Source organism: Biomphalaria glabrata, chromosome 17, assembly GCF_947242115.1.
Source record: "Biomphalaria glabrata chromosome 17, xgBioGlab47.1, whole genome shotgun sequence".
Lineage (NCBI taxonomy): Eukaryota > Metazoa > Mollusca > Gastropoda > Planorbidae > Biomphalaria > Biomphalaria glabrata.
Window position 1 is genome coordinate 22,772,741 of NC_074727.1, and position 14,249 is coordinate 22,786,989.

At 32.1% G+C, this 14,249-nt stretch overlaps 1 protein-coding gene across 3 annotated transcripts; it reads left to right on the forward strand.

Annotated features, from left to right (window-relative positions):
* LOC106056306 (kelch-like protein 18) lies at positions 1-13,737 on the forward strand. 3 transcript variants are annotated; one of them, XM_056015709.1, is made up of 10 exons: positions 1-101; positions 1,093-1,260; positions 2,689-2,827; positions 3,587-3,851; positions 4,554-4,711; positions 5,372-5,722; positions 6,534-6,762; positions 7,243-7,383; positions 8,798-8,990; positions 9,350-13,737. In XM_056015709.1, exons 2-10 carry the CDS (start codon positions 1,244-1,246, stop codon positions 9,570-9,572), a joined length of 1,716 nt encoding a protein of 571 aa, XP_055871684.1. In that variant the 5' UTR covers positions 1-101; positions 1,093-1,243; the 3' UTR covers positions 9,573-13,737. The 3 variants fall into 3 exon arrangements, with proteins under 3 accessions (XP_055871684.1, XP_055871682.1, XP_055871683.1); XM_056015707.1 differs by having other exon boundaries at positions 16-101; positions 1,058-1,260; XM_056015708.1 differs by having other exon boundaries at positions 22-101; positions 1,063-1,260.
* The last annotated feature ends 512 nt before the right edge of the window (positions 13,738-14,249 follow it).

The window sequence follows — 14,249 nt, forward strand, 5'->3', positions numbered from 1 at the left end:
GTCCCGTATCTGAAAATAAAAAAACACGATCTGATAAATTTCGTTTCTTCAGTAATTGACACTGATCTAGAATATAATCCATAACAATGAAGTTAAAAGAAGTAGATCTAATTTATATCAAATATTTGCTTTTTTATTGTTTAATTTAATAATTCTAGATCTGATTCTAATCAATCTCAATCTGTGTAGACCAGTCCAATGTCACTCTCGTCTGTCTCAGTACTCTCCTCTCACTCAGACTCAGTCTCAGTCAACTTTACACTTTACTTTTACTAACTGGACTTGTCGACTTGACTCAAGACTCATGTGTCGATTGACAATGACACTACTGTCACTACATTTACAGTCATGTTCAGTAATTAATAGGCTAAAATAATACATGACTCGATACATAAACCAGCAGAGAGACTCTTATTAGTATATAAAGTACTATATAGATTCTATATAATTATAGTATATATAAAAATAATATTATACTTATTATAGAATTCAAAATCTAGAAATGACTACATAATAGTATATAGAAATTAATCATTATTTTATGTAATGACAATGACAATTGGTCAACTGAGTAATATGACACTCAATGACAGTATGACAGTATTTATGACTTTCTTGATATATGAATATGTACTACTTCTTCCTCTTCGTTCTAATGAATATGTTCTAATTTAGACACTTAAACTGTCTAGTCTAAGACACTAGGACTCCCACTATGCACATTATAAATAGATCTAGAACTAGATAGATCTACATTTTAAGTCTAAGTAATATTTAATAAAGAATCTAAAAAAATTCAGTTCAGATTCTAAGATGGGATGTAGATCTAGATTCTAGATCAACAAATGTACTAATCTAGATCTATGTCGTGTTTATCATTTTGATGTTATATCTATAAATCTAGTGTACACTAGATTCTAAATCTTGAATAGATATAAATGATAGTTTTTATTATATAAATTGTACTTCTTAGACTAGTCTCTATCTAGATATCAAGAATCTAAATTTATCATCAAATAGTCTAATATTACATGTAAATTATAATGATTGATGAAAGTGTAGGCACTGAACAGACTGGACTAACCATTGCAGCTGCAGTGTTACTTTGAGTTGAGCATAGAATCTACTTTGAAACTTAGTATAAACATAGCCATAGGCTCATAGGCTATGAATTGTAATTGTGTCCAATCATTATTGATCTATCTACATTTGACATACAAACAAATGTTTTCTGAATGATCCAATGTCGAGCACTGCAAAGTAAGTTAATTTCCATTACTTTTTAGAAAGCTTAATATTTTATCAATTTACTTTGTCTGTCTGGTAAAAAGTCTGAACTGATTATTATTCTCACACCCATTCTCTGATCAAGTTAAAACTTATTATTCATTGGTGTAGAAATTATAAATCAATAAAAAAAATTTAACCAATTAGTCAATTAATTACTGGTTATTAATTATTTTGTTTGATACCAAAAAGGGAAATTAATCCCTAAGTATTCATAGATATGGTTAAATATGTCTGGTTTTGTCACTTAAATTATTGTACGCATTATTTCTCCTACACCCATTTTTGGATCAAGTTAAAACTTGAAATAATTATTTACTGTACCTAACAAAACACGAATCAATTAAAAAATTAACCAAAAAGTCACCATTATTGCTTTTTTAAAAAAGAATTTTTTATATATTTTATTTGTTAAACTATTTTTGCCTGCTTCAGTTTCACTATTTTAAAACTAGACTAGCCCAGTGCTTTTTAAACTGTAGTTTGCTTGTGGTTCTTCAAATAAATGCCAAGTAATACTCTTACATGTGGAATTTTCCATGAATCAAAGTCTCAGTCTTTAATTTTTCCTCTTTCTATACTTCTCCATCTAAGCTTATCTTTAGAGGATATATGAACAATCCAGAAATGGAAGTATAATTTAACTTTTTTGTTTATTATCACCCCTAATCAGAGACAGAAAAATCAAGAAATATTGCAAAACCAGTCACTTGCCAGTTTGGGGTGTTACTCCTGGCTTCTCAGCAGCTTTTTTACACACTGTACAGTCCTTTGATTATGAAGAAATTTGTTATTATGTATAAGAATTAGAAAGCAGCTGCTCTTGACATTGGGAAGAAGTGACGTTGGAAAGTGCTTTATTAATTCGCTATTAAATGTTGAAAATATGAGTGCTGGTATTCTCACCCAGCAGAAACTTTGGTTTCAATCACTTACTTAGACTTAAATCCTCCTGGGCCGTTTGGTGCAAAAAGTTCTGTCACTGACAACATCTGAAGCCTCTTCCCACCTGGTGCCCACTGCTCTCAGGTCCTCCATGAAACTGGTGCCAAGTTGTACGAGGACATCCCTTTTTGTGCTTTCCTCATATTGGCCTCCATGTCGTTGCAACTCTTGGTATGCGTAGTTCATTCTGCATATCTCATGCCAAGCTCAGTCACAACCTCATTAAGTGGTCAGGTTCCAGTTTGGTATATGATTTCTTTGTTTGAGACCAGATCTTTAATCAATCATCATTGTCAAACCTTACAGATGAATTTCTGATTCTTTCCTCTCCTGTTGACCTTGACATAAATAGATAGCCTCCTAGTAAAAAAAAAGAATGAAAATATGCTTGTTAGTAATTATTTGTTCATCTTCCCCTTTGAATTCTTCATTTTTATCTTCTTCTTCTGTCTCCAGTAAGATGATTGAGTCAAGGGTGTTCAATATACAGACTCAGGCCAATGCAGCGTTTGATGTGATGCAAGAGCTAAGAGTCAACCAGCAGTTGTGTGATATTGTCTTGTGTGTAGGAGGCTCAAAGTTTTCAGCTCACAGAGTAAGTTTTGATCATATTACTATTCTGTAGTAGTACTATGATGGGCTTAGAGCATATCATGCCTCAATTCTTGCCATAGTGTATAAGAAAATAGACAGTGGTGACAGTAATAAAAAAAATAAATTAAAAAAAACAATCCTGTTGTAAAAAATGACTGAAGTAACTTTATGTTGTTGTTTTTTAAATTTAGATATTGAGAATGTAGGTTTAGTTATTTAAAATAGAGCTGTGTAAAAATAGATTATTTTTTCATATTTTAAACATCAGCTTCTGGATCCATCACTACATTTTAAAAAGTTTTGTTTATAAGTTCTCTTGATGACCAATAGCAGTTTTTAAAATAATGTTTCATTTAAAGCCTGAAATGGTTGAGGTAAAATTGAAATCTCAAAATCTTTCTAATTAAGTTTCAAGGTCTTGAATGTTGTATTTTAAGCAGTATCTTTAATAATCTATAGTAAGACTGAAAAATAGACATTTCTTAATACCACTTTATGCTTAAAATAAAAATATAGGATATTATTTCAAAATTCTTCTGTCTTTAAAATGGTTCCTAAGCTGTCAAATAAAACAACAAAACAACAACACAGCCACAAAGAATTCATAAATTTCCAACATTCAAGAAGGATGAAAATAAACCTACACAAAACTAAAACTTACTAGTCTTCTTTTCTAGAATTCTTCAAATTATAATTTTAAATTAAGATAAACTAACTATTGCATTCAGAAATCCTAAAGAAATTCTTCCCTGCTTTCCAGGTGGTGTTGGCAGGATGTAGCCCTTACCTGCGGGCAATGTTCACCAATGGCATGCTTGAGTCAGAGCGTGAGTTTGTGGAACTTCACGGTATAGAATCGTCTACAATGGGATTGCTGCTGGATTTCATGTACACATGTTGTATTGAGGTTACAGTGGATAATGTCCAGGCAGTACTACAGGGAGCAAGCATGCTGGGACTTCAAGCTTTGCGCACAATGTGCTCTCACTTTCTACAGAATCAATTGACAGCTTCAAATTGTTTAGGTTAGTGCTGACATTGAAATGAGTTAGTTAAGTGCAAAACTCAAAATATTTGATAAAAATGTTATTGCCAAATAAAAAATGAAGAATTGAATCTCTTCATAACATATGTACCGAAGCTCAAAATTGGAACCAGTGAAATCTGTCAGTGTGGAGTGTCATCAGAGAATGCTGACCATGTCCTCCAGGACTGCTCTCTTTACCAAGATGCCCGTACAAGACACTGGTCCCAGAACACCCCAATACAAAGAAAACTATCATATGGAGAACTCCCTGATTTGGAAACCACTGCGCAGTTCATCTCATGTATTGGTCTAGTCATCTGAGCACTCCAGCATAAAAATGAGAACGAAGAAGAAAAAGAAGAATCTCTTCATCAAAAGATTGTTTTAATTGATGTAAATCCTGCTGTTTTGTTGAGTTTAGTCATCAATAAAATATTTATGCTTTCTTGTAGAATAAAAAAAAATGTGTGATAGCATCTACTTCAATTAGCTTTAGAGTCTAAACTTTTAGCAATGAGCAATAACCTTTTAAGCAATATGGAAGGTTGCCTGGTCATGTGGTATGTGATGTCTATTGCCTCGATGGTCCCAAGTTTGAAACCTGCCTGCCGCCAACCTGTGGAAGGTTTAAGACTGTATAAATTTTAAAAAAATCATTTTAAATTTAATTTAGTAATGTGTGAATTTTGTGTCTTTGCAGGTATCCACTATTTTGCAGATATATATTCTTGTACAGAGCTGGAAGCTGTGGCTCGACAATTCATTTATCAAAATTTCCTGGATGTCATCCGGATGGAGGAGTTTTTTGAGCTTCCAGAAGAGAGATTGATCACATTGTTAAAGTCTGATAAGTTACAGGTTAGCATTAAGTCTTAAATACACATATCTATTTATATTTAAATTTATTTTTATTTTGATGTTTGTAGTCCTGTTCTATATAGTTGATCGGACAATATTATCATTTGTCACACATGGGTTATATTGCACATGTAGATCAATTTGATTTTCCTGGGTTAATTTTATTTTATGTTGATATCAATGGGGAAAACCATTTAAGAATGAGACTAATTTCTGAGCACTGAACATTTCATTGTTGAATATCTGAAAATGGATTATGATAAATCTCAAAGTGACTACCTGGCATCTTTAGTATGAACATTTTCTTTTAACTGGAGAATATTTTCATTAAATAGATGTCTAACATGATTGATCAGAGCACATGAGCATATAAACTTAATTATATTAACAGTTACTTTATTTATGATTAAAAAAAAAGGATATGATTGTTTTATTTTTAATAAGAGCAGTTTTATTACTAAATATAAGATTGGACCACTAAGATAAGAGGATAATCTCGTATCATTGTATTAATGCTAAATTTGTTGACAGTCATTGATTATTAAGATTAATTATTAGTAGTATTATTTTCAAGCTGAAATCAAATTGTATTTATTAATTTAATTAAATTTTATTTATCACTTTTTTTTAATTATATTTATTATATTTTTTTTTTCAAAGGTGATGAGTGAAAACCAAGTATTTGAAGCTGCTTGTTCTTGGCTGCAGTATGACCCTGGTAAGCGTCTGGACAGGGCCTGCGTCATTCTTCAAAACATTCGCCTTGCTCTCCTGGAACGCCAGTTTCTAGAGAATGTTGTGCTCAAGTCGGAATATTTCCGCACATGTCCTAAGTGCCAACTGCTCATCAGCAAAGCTATCCGCATGAAGCTGGACAGCAGTGAGCTGGAAAGTGTGCTACCCAGGGCGCAGCCACCTTGCATCTATGTCATGGGAGGGCGGAACAGCACAGACAGCCAGCTGAAGAGCACAGAGAGATATGATTTTCTCCTTGACCAGTGGATACATATGGTCAGTTTGCTGACCTTTCTCCTTTCTGTATAGAGTTTTTATTAAATCCTTTTGTGGTATCTACTGAAGTAATGGGTGTTTTCCACATTTTCATTTCTAGGATAATGATATTAATTTGTCAAAGCCCATATTTATTATAACCTTAATGTTACTAATTCTATCTAGATCAAAATGGCAGGATCTTGTTTCATTTGGTTTGAGAATATAAATGAAATTTTTAAATTTTATAGGCAGACTAAAAAAAATGTTAAGTAAATTATCTAGATTTTTTTTATATTTCTTAAATCAATCCTGTTGAATTTCTCTAATTCACTTTTCTATCTTCTAAAATTACTTATAATAAGGATTGTATGCATGTTGTATTTTTTTCTGTTTAATTATGTACATTGTGGGACGAGGTGACTGAATAGTAAAGTGCTTGGGTATCGGGCTGTAATCTCAATGAAGTCTGGGGTTTTTAATATTTGGAATTTCAAAGGATGTCCTTGAGTCTATCCAATTCTAAATAAATAGGTCCCAGACATTGGTTGGGGATAGTAAAGGCAGTTGGTCATTGTGCTGACCACGACACCCTTGTTTGATTGATTTTCTCTCAATCTTAAGTGACTAACATGACTGACATATTTTTCTCTGTTTTCCACTATGTTGCCCTATGATACTGTTCTGTTTTCTACTAATTTAAATTCACGCTATTCATGTAGTCTTTCTTATACCTTTCCTTTCTCTTGACTATACACCATTCCTTTAAGATTTTAGGTGACATTAAAGCATATATGCCCTTGTATCAAGGTGTTCATATTGTGCATTACAGCCTTCAATGAACATAGCCAGAACTGCTGTAGGTGCTGCCAGTCTAGATGGTGTTCTTTACGCTGTAGGTGGAGAATGTGCGCTGGCTGACACCCAGGATGACACACTTTATCTCCACTGCATAGAAATGTATGATCCTGTAAGGAAGAGATGGGAACGCAAGCCTGACATGAAGCTGGCCCGGTCATTTGTAGCTGTAGCGGCTGTAGGTGGACACTTATATGCTATAGGTGAGTAGCTATTATTTATGTAAAACCTCTTTTTTCCTGCATAAATTAATGACTGATTCAATTGATGTATTTGTCTTTTTTTTTTTTTTTTAAATCTAGTTTCAGACTTTCTCCAAATTAAAAAAAAATGTTTTTTTTTTATAAACTAAAACATTTTTATAATGTAAATTTCATTTTTTTTTTATTTGTTCAGTAAGATTCCTTTAATTTTAATTTTTCTAAAAATGTTAGTTAAATGTTTATCAAGTGAAAGTAGATATTTCATTAGATATAACAATTGGCAAGTGTATCCTTTACATCAAGATCTTCTGCATGACTAAATTAAAACACCTTTTTTACCTTTTTTATGAATTGATTGTTTTGACTTAAGCTGTTTTGCTTTTTCTTCTTTTTTTTTTGTTTGCCTATAAAAATTTCATTCTATACCTCACATTTTTTGCTTTTGTTCTGTGACCAACATTCTTTTCTCTAATTTCTAAGGAGGGGAAGACAGAGCTGGGAGTTTCAATATAGTAGAATGTTATGACCCCAAGACAGAAACATGGTCTTTTGTGAACTGTATGAAGCGTAGAAGAGCTGGTGCTGGTGTGACAGTATGTGATGGCAAAATATATGTAGCAGGTAATTCATTCTTCAAGACTTAGATTGATATGCAGCCTCTTTTTCAAACAAACTTGAGAAATAGATTGTTTTGTAACTCTAGTCATTGACATTTTTTCAATATAAAAGATGATGTAAACAAGAAAAATTTAGAAAATACTTTTTAAAAAACAAAGCTTACATTAAGTGTATCAATAAGCTTGGATCAGTCATGTAATTAATCTAGATCTAGACTAACAATATTAAAGCTGTGTGATTAGAAATATTTTTTACCAATTGTTTTTGTTAGCGAAATTTCATGTTTTTAGTGTTCTCAATATGCTATGATTCTATCACTTGTCTGGACCAGTTGGAAAGGGGTAGGGGAGAAAGAATGCTTATATGGGTGATCGCTTTTTAAATGTATTTTTAAAAAAACGGGAACGACCTGCACTGAATTCAAACTTTTGGGCTAAAGGCTTCTCAAGCCAGCGTGATAACCACTCTGCTAGCGAGGAGTCTCTGAACATGGAAGATTGTATAGTTATCTATTGTTTCTATTTCATGTTTGTGTTCACTAAGCATCAGACAACAACCTAATATAATGGGGACATTCCTCCTCCCATATGCTAGGACAAATTTGTACAAATACTCCTTCTTCCCTAGTGCTATTAGAGCATGGAATGGGTTGCCTGAGCTAGCCAGGAAAACCAGTGACTTGGCAGAATTTAAGTCATTGGTTAATATGCATGACTAAATGCATGACGTTTAGGACGTAATCATCTTCTTTTTTGAAGTAACGTCTGCATTATATAAGATAAGATATAGTTCAGCTGGGATATAATTATTTATAAGATTTGACTGTTCATTGTCATTCTGATTTTTTTCCTTGAACTACTTTTAAGACGATTGATTCCAAAGGTTTACATTGGTGGCAGAATTTTATTTTACTGTGTAAAAACATGGTTTTGATTTTGCCAGATTGGATGGAAGATTTAAAATGTATACAGAAAATCAATTATGGTAGATTTTCCCTGGTCACATTGTTATGGGCTGCCATTTTTGCAATAGTTATCTAGCTGTCTCTTTTGAAATCCACGGTCAATTGTTCTTCTTTGTGCCAGTAAAAATAAGCTTTACTCATGCATGTGTTTGTAGTGAATTCTGGGAAATGCCCTGTTGTGCTTTTGACTATTGAGCTCAGTCAAATAGATTGTCTTTGCTCAGACTGGTCAGCTGTAGTACAGAAAACATTATTAAGACCTATCCTAATAATAAATTGCATATTCTTTCCTTTGTAATTGCTTGAATTAGAGAATAGTCATCTCCAATGCATTTGTATTTGTAGTCAATTTATGTTCTAACTAGCAGGATCCTATGATCAGAAAACTTATTCTGTGTTGTATATTTCTTTTGGGCTGGAGGCTATGTCTAGATAACTTTCTCTTTTGTGCAGGAGGCTATGATAAAGGACCTCACATGGATAGAGCAAGTATGGAAGTCTATGATCCCGACACAGGAGATTGGTCCTTTGCACCAGAGATGGAAAAAGCATGTTCTGGGCTGTCGATGGTCACCCTCGACCACTTTATTTATGCCTTTGGTGGACGGTATCGCCACATTGATCAGTATTTTGATTTAGTAGAGAGGTTAGTATGAATCTACAAAAAATAGTTTATTACTTCTATACTGCTTTTAAAAATGCTTTACAATGGTAATAGATCTCTTTCTGGCCTTTTACTGCATAAAATCAGTTTGACCACTCAATAATAAATATTTCAATGTTTTTAAAAACACTGTCAGGTAATTGAAACTTATGTTGGACACACCAATGTTTTTTAAAATACTGTTAGGTAATGGAAACTTATGTTGGACACAGCAATGTTTTTTAAAATACTGTTAGGTAATTGAAACTTATGTTGGGCACACCTAGTTTGGATTGTAGTATAAAGTTCAATAATAGCTATGTTTTTTACTTTTACATTGCTTTTTTTTGTCTGTATTTAAGGTACAACACTGTGAGTAGACAATGGACTACTATTACTCCTATGACAACTCCCAGAGCTTGGTTTGGAATTGCAGTTTTTGACAACAGGATATATGTCTGTGGGGGCTTCGATGGAAATTCTCGGTTGCGTCACTGTGAAATGTATTCCCCAGAAACAGACTCATGGACTGTAATCAGCGGGATGAAAATTGGGAGGGCTGGCTGCGGTGCCACAGTTGTATAGCCTCTTCACCATCCCCTCTTTGCCTGATTCTCCAAAAAAAATATTTTAATTTTTCAACTTTGGAAATTAAAATAAAAAAGATCAGTATCTTCTGCAAATAAACATATATTTTTGCATTAAAAAACAACAACTTTTTAATGTGTTCCTATGTGCAAGCTCCCTTTGGCATTTAGTTGTGAAGCAGCAGCAGAATATTGTGTGCTTGGATGGGACTCTACCTTTGTCGAAGATGTCAAGACAAAAAGATCTGAAACAAGAGTCCTTGAAACAAACATTTAATCAAAACATTTGGCCATCATTTGATGGTATAGTTTTGCTAGATGATATGATTATACAGCTGTCCAGTTGATTATTTTTAAGAACTAGGTCATCTGTGAGCACATCTAAACTTTCTCTTTGATCAGTAGTTACACCTATGTTGTTTGTATGTTGGTTTGTAGTTTTTTCTTTAATTTTTTTTTTTAAATTGTCTGTGAGTTTTAATTGGTGTTGGCTTGGTTTAAAAAAAAAAAGTTAGCAATGAAATAGTTCTCTTGATATTTCTTAAGGGTGTGGGCTCAAATTACTTTTGTTTTAAAATTTCTTCTAGTTGTACTGATTACAGGCAGTGCCCAGAGGTCTGTGTTGTAAGCTTTTTGATGTGTTTTGACATAATGATAGATGCTTTATTTAATAATTGCACTCTGCATATTGCTTTAGGGCTAGCAAATACATTTCATGTTCATTTTAATATATTATTAGCATTGAAAGTGAAGTTTTATTTTATAAAAAAAAATATGATGATGGCCGAAAGAAATGATATTAAAGTCTGGAAAATTTGATATTAATTTTCTTGTAGGGGTTTTCACTACCTTGAGGTTGGTAAATAGTATGTAATTAGTAAAAGGTTGATTTGTGGAAAAAGTATTTCAAAAATAAATAATAAATAATTTTTTTTGGTTTATAATCAGATATCAGCAATGACCAGACTAAAAAAAAATGAAAATCTAAGAAATTAAAGTAAAAATATTCTACATTATAATTTTGTAAAATATTTCTTTTGGACATTTAGTTTTTAAGGGACTATAGTTTAAAGAGTTAATGTTAAATAAAATGTATGGATAGTTAAAGCATAAGAGAAAATAAAAGTATCATTTCACTTAGGCATGCTACTTTGAATTGAAGTTATGCCCAATAAAAGTTTGTCTTGAGTGAATGATTCTGTACTAGTATTACTTAGCAACTGAATGAATGAACCATTCTATTCCTAGCTTTAGTGTGGGAGATATTTCTTAACGGGGAGGATAGTAGTGAACTTGCATGACTTGAAATAAATTCTGCCTTGACGTCTATACTGCAACATAGAAATACTTTTGTAATCAGAGCCTTTTGTACATAGACATTGGTATGTGACCATTCACTCTTTATGTTTTGTATACAACCATTCTTTATCTGGGAATAAACATAGTTTCATAGTGAACTGATTGTAAGCTTGATCTTTACTGGTACTGTTCACATTGTTTACTGAATCTCAAAATATAAGTGTACTTTTGGTAGGATGTACAAATATTTGATAGTAAAACTGTAATAAAACCTATAAGAATTTTATATATATAAAAAAATTTAAAAACCTAAAGAAAACGGGATATTGAGAACATAAATGTTTATTACCTTGTACACAGCTTTTTTTTTATGCTATTAACAGTTCAACTTAACACAAACATTTCACAGCAAGTAGCATCACCTGAATATTCTCAGCATTGTGTTTATGGCACATCAGCACTGTGTTGTCTTTGTTGCTTCCAAGGGTACACACAAATGACATATTTGAGAGTCACTGCTGTATACATATGTTAATATTTTATGTGCAATTAAATTTGGTAAGTTAGTGTGACTGAACATATATATATATATATATTTTTTTTTGCAGTCACTATCAAAACTTGTTTGGGTTGTGTGTATTAGGTTTTATGTGTTTTTCTCAGCAGTGGCTCCTCTCTGTAGTTCCTTTTGTCAATTTTTAAATCTTCCTGTTTATTTTATCAATTTTCTTTTTACATTTCATAATTTGTATGGTTCATTATATTTGCTCTACACTTGTTTAGTGAAGCCTAATACATTTGAATGTGTAATAGAGAGTATCCTGGTCTAAGCTTGGGCTGTGATTTTATTGATGTGTGTGTAAAGTGAGCTTGAATTTCATTGGCTTATGAGCCAGGTATACTTTTTTTGCATTTTTGTTGTTGCCCATTCTTATTCCCCTCTTCCTTTTCTTTTCAATTCTTGCCATATCAGCACATTATGATACTAAATGAAATGCCAGATTTTACTGCATTTGTTATTTGGTTTGGGGATGTACAAATGTGTTTAATTCATTATGTGCAAATCACAGATAAATTTACAGACTGCTCATAAATTATTATTTTTTTGTTTGTTGGCTTGTTTGTGTATTTAAAATAAAAATTCACAAAATTAATTTGGCTCAATGATTTTATTGAATGGGTGTGTCAATGCACTATATGTTTATAAAAAAAATTTTTAAAGCTTAAGAAATCATTTCTGGCAAACCAGAAACTTTTAGGATCAAATATCACTACAAATTTCTTTTCCCATGTTTTTATTTAGGATTAGAAAATGGTTTGCTGACTTCGGTTTATTTGATAGCTGTCAAAGAGCCATTTTCCAAAACTATTGAGCACAAAAATTATATCAACTTGGTCAACAGTTGAAAAGCTGTCTCTAACCAAATATTGTTTTTCTAAAAAACAAAATATCATGGTAGTGGCTTCTTCTATTTCATTTTTGGTTTAGCCAATTCTACATAGTTTGTATTCTTTTTTTCCGATTTCTAAATGTATTTTTATTGAAAATGGTGTAACTAGAAAATAATGAAAGCACATCACTGATTCAAAATTATTTCTTATAATGCCATTGAGTGCTGCAAATGTTGACAATTTTTCTGTATAAAACTACCAATGGCATAATTATAAGGGATGAGACTATATAATGGGTATATGAAATTCTTAGTCTAAAGTTATTTAATTGATATAGATAGTTTTGAGAAAAACAAGTTGGTAGCTTTATATGTACAAGTTGAAATACTTTAATGATATTAACTTGACTCTTTTGAACTTAAATCTACTTATGATGATCTAACCAGTTTTTCTGTACTTGAGATTTTAAATCTACAAATATCTACAAAATTTAACTCTTAATGGACTTTGTTAATTTTTAAGTCTTTTAAAGCATCTGGTTGCTTAAATTGCATGACCTTTGACCTGAATACTCACTATGTGCTGTTGAATGTGCACATAAAACAAATGTATCAACTCTAAATGGGTTATGCCTGGATACGGGAAAGGGCACATATCTGAGCTAAATCTTTTTTAAAGACTTTTGTATTTGATCAGGATGAAATGATTACAACTTTATGTGCTTCTTAAATGCATGAGCAGCAGCCTTGACCTAGTTAAACTGCTGTGTGCTTCTTTTTGCAAGTATAACAGCAGTGTGAGTAGAAGGGTGAGAGGAGGGCAAGGTAATTTTTTTGAATCTGTTGTTTGTCTTGTAGAGCTTGCATTAATTTGGACAAACTATTTATAACTTATAAAAACGATTAAGTTGTGATACATTTGATCTAATTACATCGCTGTGCTTTTGCCGTTTTCTATTCTTCCATTTCTTTCTTCTGCACTGGGGCCCGCACACTGCCTGTGCCCCTAACAAATTATTGTAATCACCAGTTGCCTTCAGTCATTACTGCATGTAGGAATCTCTTCATCAGAAATATATTCCTAGTACTTTGAGATAAACTCATCAAACTTCCTGTACAGCACTTTTGTTCATTTTAGCCTGAGGGAGGTGGAGTAACAGAATTGTATAGTTGCAAGCTTGTGGCAAGAAGGCTTGTGCTCCTTCTGAATAATCATCTTTGTAATAAAATTCCAGCATCACAGATAGGATCAGGCCCTCCTCATCATCATTCGGCCCCAGCCTGTAGGCTGTGACACCTATTACAAGAAGTAACCTTTAATTTTATTTATCAAATCAGCTTGAGGTTTGGAAATAAGTCTGTACCCTACATATAGACTAAAGTAATTAGTGATTACAAAATTATTGTTATAAATTTACATTTCAACCACTTGGTTTGGTTTATGTTTTAATCTAATGAATCGAATTCCAGTCATGTCCAAGTTTCTTATCACTTTGATGTGTTTTTCCTATCTATATTTGTTTCTTGAAATGCTATTGATGAAAAACATTATTTTTGTTAATCTTTTATGAAATAAAGATGTTAAGAGAAACAAATGAAGTTTTAATATATTCAATTTACTTTGCTTTACAAAATGTTTTGAAAATCATTTTTTAAAATCTTTATATTCAAATGTATGATGTAATGACACTTGGAAAAAGAAAATATATATGTACAGTGCTTTTTTTAAAAAAAAAATAGTGATGGATTGCCTAACTTTTAACTACTATAAATTTAATTCATAATAAACGTTAAAATACAAGAAAAGTTATAATTTTTTCCCTACATTGAAAAAGGTGCTGGTACCATCACAAAAAAAGCACTATATATATATATAAGCTTCCCCTTTTCAACATCACTTCCATTCATTACACAAATTCGCACCATTATTCATGCACACCATGCTGCGCTACGACCGTAACATATATATATAAAGGAAATTTCCC